The following is an 8,245-nucleotide window of genomic DNA, read 5'->3' on the forward strand; positions in this document are numbered from 1 at the left end:
GATCACGACGGGAGCCAGGACGTCAGGATGAGGCTTTAGGCGCTTCCTCCCCCGCTTCTTCGGGGGGTTGCCGGTGCTACCTCCGCCGGGACCCTCCTCGTCGTCTCCTTGTCCTCCCTTCCCCGTCGCCGATCCTCCCCGCGCATCCGATTCTCCTCCCCCTCCCCCCTCCCACCCTTTGTCCGGCTTCCTCCCTTGTGTGTGTCCTCTTCCTGAGCCTGAGGGCCGTCCTCGTTTCCTCGGAACCCCAGCCCCCGGGGGGGGGGAACTTTCCTGCAGGGAGGGAGGGAAGGAGGACAGGAATGGATCGGGATAGGAAAGAGGAGCGGCGGCGGCAGGTTAGAAGGGAGTGCAGAGGGAGGGAAGGAGGAAGGGAAGGAGGAAGGACAGGAGGGAGGGAAAGAGGAAGAAAAGCATCCAGGAAGGAACGGAAGAAAAGCAGCGAGGATAGAGGTACCTGCTCTGTTTCCCCTGTGGGCATCGTCGCCACGGTATCGGGTACAGAAAATCCAGTGGAGGACATCTCCGTGTCTTCTCTCCTCTTTTTGCTCCCTGTTTCCTCCTCCTCGTGCGCTCTTCCCCCTCCTCCCTCATGGGTTCCGCTCCCTGTCCCTCCTCTCTCTATGGCATCGTTGCCCTTTTTCATCTTTCCTTCCTCTACAGAGCAGGACACCAAGGGTTGTTGCTGTTGCTGCAGATTGAATTCTTCTTCCATTCGCTCGAGGTCCTCCACCGACTGCATGCATACAGGCAGGGCAACGTGCGAGGGGCAATGAGGGGGGGCAAAAGGCAAAAGAGAAGAATGAACAAGGATGCGGAGGTCCAGAAATGATGGTCAGAGCACCCACCATGCCTATCTGGTGTGTGTACAGATACAATACATCTTCACTGATAGGTGCAACCAGGAATATGAAAAATACATATCAGCACTGTAGTATTTTCCTTGCGGATGACTACCATGAGACTTAGTGGGTATCCTTTATCAACTGGAATACGCACCCAATATTTTATCTGTGGACAGTTGTCTTTCATTTCTGTCCTTTTTTCATGGTAGCATTGTCCAATGGAGGACAAGAGAATGGGAAAGGAGCAGTAGAAGCAATGAGATGATGCAACGTTCCCGGGAAACGGCTGAATTTCTCCTTCCGTTGTAATCAATGCCGCCACACAGCACTACTGACTCCCATTACAGCAGTCTTGGACCAGGAGTCACGTGTTTACAGCTTCCAAAAGACTGCATTATAGAGAGGTAAGTTGACCATACGTCACCGCGAGGGGCAATTGAGAAAAATTGCGCGAAACAGAAGAACGGCCCAAGCCTTGGGCGGCCCAAGGGGGGAGAAATTGCGCAAAACCGTGAGAAAAGGAAACCTCAGGACAAAAACATAGCGACGAGCGCAACACGCAATATGTGAACAATTTTTGGGGGGAAACGCCGGCCGAATGTGTTCATGAATACAATCCATGAGTATAAGTCAGTAGAAATCTCTGTGGCAAAACACCCCATTCTTTGATGCATGGACGAACTGGATCTCATCAATCCCTGAAAACTAATCTCGACCCCTTTTATTCCTGGAGTAGCCACAAGGATGGACCACGTACTGCGAACAGTGGGATGGTTCGTACGTACACCCGAAGTACCGAAAGACGGCGCTAAACTCTGCACGATTGCTCTCTCCCATTACTGTGAGAAAGCTCGTTGGGCCTTGGACTTGTCGCCCCTACGCGACACGTACATCGAAGACGCCCATGCCCCTGTCTTCCATTATCGACCAACGGTCGCCTTAACCAAGGACCGGAAGAAAACAGGCTTGCCTGTCCTGGTGCTTCCCGGAGTGGACCCTGAGGGCCCGCCCACTGTTGTTCAGGACTCTGCTGAGATCCTCCAGCACCTTGCCTCCCTGTATCCGAAGGAGCTGGGGCACTTGTACCCTCCTGGAGATATGGGGGACAAGGTACGGGCGTTGGAGGAAGCTGGGAGAGCAGCTGGGGCCTGCGACGCGTAAAATCGTGTATTGGGAAATGTGGCAAGGACGACAGGAGGGAATTGATACCTGCAACGCACTGTTGGAAAGGCATTATCCCACGGCCGAGGCGCGAATGTGGCGGCTATTGGAAGCCAAGATCCTCCCAGTGATGCTAAAAGCGATGAAAATCGATGAAACCTCGACTCTTGCGGCGTTGGAAGAGTCTCGTGAGATTTTCCGGGAAGTTTCGGCATTACTGGACAGCGAGGAAGGAGGGAAGGGCGGGGGAGCTCCCGCAAGCCCGCGAAGATACCTGTTGGGGGCAAATCGGATGACAGCAGCGGATTTGACGTTTGCTGCTTTGGCGTACCCACTGATAAATCCTCCCGCCTTCGCCTCCTTAGGTTTGTCGGGAGCAGAGGCCTCCCCCTGGGCCAAAAGGTTAGCCGTCATCACAGAAGAATTTCGGGCTACCCCAGCAGGTCAACATGTCTTGAGGTTGTATGGGGAGGAACGGTTTCCAGAAACCTCTATGGCGGGAAAAGAGCCGACGGGTCTGCTTTGCCTTCGGACGTCAAACCGAGACAAGTGGCCCTGGCAGTGAAACAGGGGCACTTACCGGGGTGTTGGGATCATTCGAGCATAGATCCCGAGATAAAGACTTTTCGGCGTGTAAGTCTTCTTGAGCATGTATAAATCTCTTTGTTTTTGAGAGATGATTATATATACCGATCGATCTTTCAGCTAGAAAACAGATGATTGTCAACACTAGTCTACGAGCTTTGAAGCAAGAAAGCAATTTGTGACTCTTGAAGGGCATTTACGACTTAATTTGATACATTAATTTTGGTGTATTGGGTACGAAAACTGTGCATGCGTGACCTCCGCGAGGGACTAAAAAGCAATCGACTTCCTGAAGAACTCACTCCCAAAGACGTGAAGAACGCTTGAAGCCTTCTGCAGTGTCAAGAAAGCTACTTCCTTTGTAGAGAACGACTTGTTTTAAGGTTTGTAATTATCGCAGAATCGCATATTACATGCACTGTATACACGCCACGCGCTTTTTATTTCTACGTCACGTCCCTTTCGTGACCTTTTTTTCAAAAGTTTCGGACCTCGGCAATCCGACTCAAACGGTGGAAGATCAAAGGAAATGTCTGCGATACCGAAGCCGGCGTCTCGGCGAAACAAATGTAAGCCGCATTAACGGTCGCCAGTAATGGCTCCAAAACTGTTACCATCAAAATGTACCCGAAGACTGCAGGCAGGAACAGGGTCGGCCCCAAAGCAGAATTCGCGCCAAATAACAACAAAGATAGGAGGACGAACAAGCAACTCGCAGTGATCCCCAGGGCATGCAGTGTATGTGTTAAGGTGTCGCTTCGAAGGATCGAGTCCAGCCCAGCCGCCATCATGATCGTCCACGTGTCACGTGCGCTTGCCGCAAACGGTTTTTTGTAGGCGGCGACGTGGACCAGGGCGAAAGGATGGTGGGAGCGGATGAAGGCAGCGGCGCAGGAGGAGGGTGGGACGGAGGAGGGGAGGGAGGACGGGGAGATGCGGTCGAGGGCCGTGGAGGAGTTGGAAGTCGAGAGAGAGGAAGGGAAGGAGGAAGGGAGGGAGGAGGTGGTTACATGCATGCTTTGCATTGGAAGAGCTTGTGCGGGCACCTGGAAGCCTTTCAGGTCCCAGAGGAGGTGGGCTACCGGAGAGCACAAAGCAGCGTGGGCTAAAGAGCCGAAGGAGACACTGAGGGCACACGCAAGGTGGTGGAGAATGACTTCGAGACGGAGGTGCTCGGAGGAAAAGGGGGGAGGGGACGGGGCGATTTTCTCCGCGGGAAAGACAGGAGAGAGCGCCGAGGAGAAGAGGGGAGTAGGGGAAGGAAGGCCCTCGTCGAGGAGAGGACCGGGGTCGTCCTCGCTCCTGCAAGGGGATGGACGCGGACGATGGACGTGGTTTGGCGGTGGATGAGGCGGGCAGGGACGCGGTGATGGGCCGTATCTTTCGAGAGCATGCTGGTGCGGCCGTTGTGACGGTGGAACTTGATCGCGTAGTGGCGGTCGCTGGGTGATTGGAAATGACGATGGCGAGGGTAGTTGTTGCTGTGCCGGTGGTGCTGGTGCCGGTGCTGGTGGTTCCCGTTTGCCACCATTTCCTCTCCATGCTGTGGGTCTCGTCACCTCCGCCTTCCATTCTTCTCCTTCGTACCTCCCCCTTCCATCTTCTTGCTTCCCTTCATGTCCCTCGACGCCCCCATCCTCCCCCCCGTCCTCCTCCCCTTCCTCGAAGAAGGGATTCAATGTACGGTCGTACTCAAATCCTCGACGCAGACCTGGGCTCCAGCTGCCCTTCCTTTCTGTTCCCATTTCTCCGTCCCCTTCCTTTTCTTCCTCCAGCGCACTGTAGAACCAGCGGGTCACTGCCCCAGAAAGGAGGAGGTAGAGCCCTTTTCGAAGGAGCTGAGCGGTCCAGTATAGGTCGAGGAGGAGGAGGAAGGCGGGGAACGAAGAAAGCCCGGACGCAGACGAGTAAAAGGAGGCAAAACCACACGCCCACAAGAGAAGGAAGGAGGCTTGAAGCAGGACGGTCCAAGAAATTGCTCGACATAAAGGGAGGGAAGATATCAGGATCTCGCTCATCATCTCACCCAGAGCAACTACGAATTTCTCTTGCTCTCTGACGCGTCGACGCCAGTACTGATGCTCGCGCCACATGTTCATAAAGAGAACGCCAAGAATTATGACGGTAGATGGGAGATGAAGAGGGAGGGAGAGGAAGAGGGCAAAAAAGAGGACAGTCTGAGCAACGAAGGAGTAGTAAGAGGCGTGGGAGAGAAGCTGGCGGCGTGTGAGCAGGCCGAATGCAGCTCGATTGTGAAGAAGTGCGCGGAGTACAATAAAATAGGTAAAAGCACTTCCGCAAATAATTATCAGGAATAGACATGACGAAATCGCATAAAAAGGTAAATTTGTGTGTTGGCTTGTTTTCCCCCGAGATGGTTCTGAGTGCTTGAGGGAGAAGACCAGGATGAGGCCTACCAGATGCAAGACGTAAAGGAAGGCGAAACCACGGTCTCGATACAGGATAGGACGCCGAAGGCTCATGATATCCATCCTTGGTGTGAAGGAGGAAGAGGGGGCAAGCGTGGAGAAAGGCAGGAAAAAAGAGGAGGAGAAGGAGGGGTCCTGAACGTTCATGAATTGAGCAGTTGATGGCGAAGATGTTGTAAAAGGGGAACAATTTTCAGTTGCTGTGTCTACATTGTCGTTGTCCTGGGATTCATAGCGAAGACATGGCTTTAGGGACAATTTCTCGTGGCAACACGGCTGGAGGCGGGCGCAGGTGTCATCGTCACAATTTGAAGGCGATGGTGGAATGCCCGAATTTGTTTTCCCCCCCATTCTGTGCGAGAAAAATAATTTAGAATCAATTAAGTAGTGAATATCCAAGAGGACTCGCATGGAGGGAAGAGGTGAGATGACATATAGGCCATGTGAGAAGCTGTCGCACCGGCTGTGTAACAGTCTGGGCTCTTAACGGTTCGTAACGGTTTTCCATGGCGGAAAATTAAGCACAGGCTTGTGGTAGACTAGCAGCTTCCGCCTTACTAGAATGCAGGTATGCACACAGCATTTCAAATATCGAATAAGATGTTTCCATGGAGTGGATAAAAGTCTTTGGTATTGGAGATTACGGAAAATTATGGGATTTAATGCCTTACTCAATGCGTCACTATGAATGACGCCGCGGCATATTAGGGAGGTTGACAGGTTGGAGGGTCTTTCAACCATCAAATAAAGTAAAACCTTTCATTTTTGGTGGTCCTTGATACAGACCTGGCACCAGATCAATCTTCTGGTACGTCTACACGAGAGAAACGAAGTGAAGCACCATGCCAGTTTTGAAGTTAGTCGACAAACTTGTCTTCCGCGCGCTACACAAGAACCGAAATTCGACGAAAAAATATTTATCAAGATGTACCCGAGTTGTTGATACTGATTTTCATTTTGCTAGTTATGTGGACTGTGCCCTAATTCTGTTTGCAATGCTTGCTTCTTCATTCGGTCAAAATCGTATTCTGAAAATTTTATCTGAAACCTCTTCCCGGCCTCTCTCTTGAAACATTTCTCACCGCCATCACCTTTGATTAAAGTCCCTATAATCCCGAAAGAAGATGCCTTTTAAATCACTGATTTAACGTCTGAGCGTGGCTCTGCATTGCCCGGCAATACTGTTCGGCATGAGTGCGCAGCTTGCTTTGCCGACCAAAGGCGGCGCTATCTAGAGACGACTTTGCTTATATTGATTTAATTTTCTAAAATTGTTCATGCAATTCACATAAAGATAAATGCTACAAGACACTTTATTTCGCACGCTTTTGGCGTTTTTCCGTCTTGACTTACCTACCCTCTTCGCCCCGCACTTGAAAATAAGCAACAACTTTTATCATTTCAGCTTTCTTCCCATTTTAAATAAGCCATGCATCACAATTTTCTCCAAATTTTATAAATCAATATAAGAGAATCAAAAAGCACATACAATTATCCCATTATGAATGCATGTGGAATCCACTGGAAAGGAAGATGAAGGAGCAACATCTTTGTCCTTCTTCCCTACTCCGCCGCCCCTCCCTCTCTCACTCCCTTCGCTTCCTACTGATGCTATTTGGCCATCCGCCCTTTTGCGTCACTTCTGACGTCCCAGAAAATGCCAAGCTTCTCTCCTAAAGAGACAGAATACGAGGTGGATAGGACCAGGCGGGAATGAGGAAGACGGGGAGGTGAGGAAGAGCGACGAGTCAACGAGTAATTTCTTCGAGCCATGGCCATAAAAAGAGATTGTGAGCCTCTGCCGACGACGGAAATATCGAACAAGAAGTAGATGAGGCACTGATGTTCCAATCACACAATTTTCTGAAAAAGGTCGGTAGGGAGAACCCAGGAAGAAGTCTGAAAAGACCGACGGAAGGCCTTCCTCTTCACATATCGGTTCATCCCCATCTTTGTCCCCTTTTTTCTATTCTTCGCCTTCTGCCCGGCCTTACTCCCTCCCTGCCCTCCTCCCTCCCTCCTTTTATTCCCACCTGGCCACAGGAACGTCCAATAGAAGACATCCATGCCCATGTAGCTGCTCCGTTTTGCTTTTCTGAAAAAAGAAAAGCAATAATAGGCATGAAGAGGAGAGGATGTGAAAAGAATCACCACGGAGAAATCAGTATACCCCGGATCTACACGAATGGATATCAACCTTCCTCGAATAGTCCCATCCACAATTTAAACAAAAAAGAAGCGCAAAAGGAAAAGAAATAAAAAATAGGAAGACAGGGCAAGCACGGGATAAGCCCACCTTGGGTATAAATGATGGTCGACGTGATCGAGCTCTGCGAGGAGGTCGATCGTATAGGCCAGGTACCACTGGTTGATGGGAACGGCATTGCACTACAAGGAAGGAAAAAGAAAGGATAAAGGGGTGGAAAGGATGGATAGGGTGAGCCAGGGCGGTGGAGGGAGGTACGAGGGTTAAGGAGGGTGCTTGTGGTTAAGACCAGGCGTGTCCTCATTTTGGCAGGAAGAGGATAGAGAAGAATCTTGTCGCTGGAAAGCTAACACAGCCATCTTTTGAACGCTTCTTATCTTAAAGATCTGCTTCCATTACCGTTTCCTGCATTTCAGTCCCCTCTTGTCCTATCCCCCCGCCTTTCCTCCCTCTTGTCCCCCCACGCCCACCTTATAGCGCCCGTCGGGGGCCGGCGGCTCGGAGGGTTTCCCGTCGTCATGACCTTTGAAGTTCAACGTCAGGGTGATAAAGAGCCATAGACCCTGCGGACCAAAGAGACGTGCCAAAGAGAACGAGGTCAGTCCACCCCTGGCGCGAGTTCGCCGCCTCCCAGTATGCGAAGGGTTCATCGGTACAAGTCCCTCCGCCTCAGCGTCTTGAGCCGAAGAGGACTCGATTATCGTCTGACACGTACCGTGAAGTTGATATGGAGCAAGACTGTATCGGAAAGGGGGAGGGGGTGGATAGGAGGCAATGTCGGAATGGGGAGTGAGGAGACTGGGCGGGTGGGTGTGAAGACGGAAAGAAGGAGGGGAGGGAAAGAAAGGGAAAGGAAAAGGTGACAGGCAGGGTAGAACGCACTGTTGTTAAGCCCCCAATATTTGTAGCGGATGGCAAGCTCGATGGTAGGGACCAGCCAAGTGCAGCACTCCACCAACGCCATCTCCCAGGTCTGGGGGGAGGGAGGAAGGGAGGGAGGAAGGGAGGGAGGGAGGGAG

General features: G+C 51.6%; 1 protein-coding gene across 1 annotated transcript; it reads left to right on the forward strand.

Moving 5' to 3' along the window:
* Positions 1-1,589: 1,589 nt before the first annotated feature.
* On the forward strand, positions 1,590-2,006 carry NGA_0496102 (glutathione s-transferase; the record flags this gene model as incomplete). Its single annotated transcript, XM_005855460.1, has 1 exon — positions 1,590-2,006. The coding sequence occupies one exon, from the start codon at positions 1,590-1,592 to the stop codon at positions 2,004-2,006; it is 417 nt and encodes a 138-aa protein (XP_005855522.1).
* Between the last annotated feature and the right edge of the window lie 6,239 nt (positions 2,007-8,245).

Source organism: Nannochloropsis gaditana (genome assembly GCF_000240725.1).
Source record: "Nannochloropsis gaditana CCMP526 unplaced genomic scaffold scaffold189, whole genome shotgun sequence".
Classification (NCBI taxonomy): Eukaryota; class Eustigmatophyceae; order Eustigmatales; family Monodopsidaceae; genus Microchloropsis; species Microchloropsis gaditana.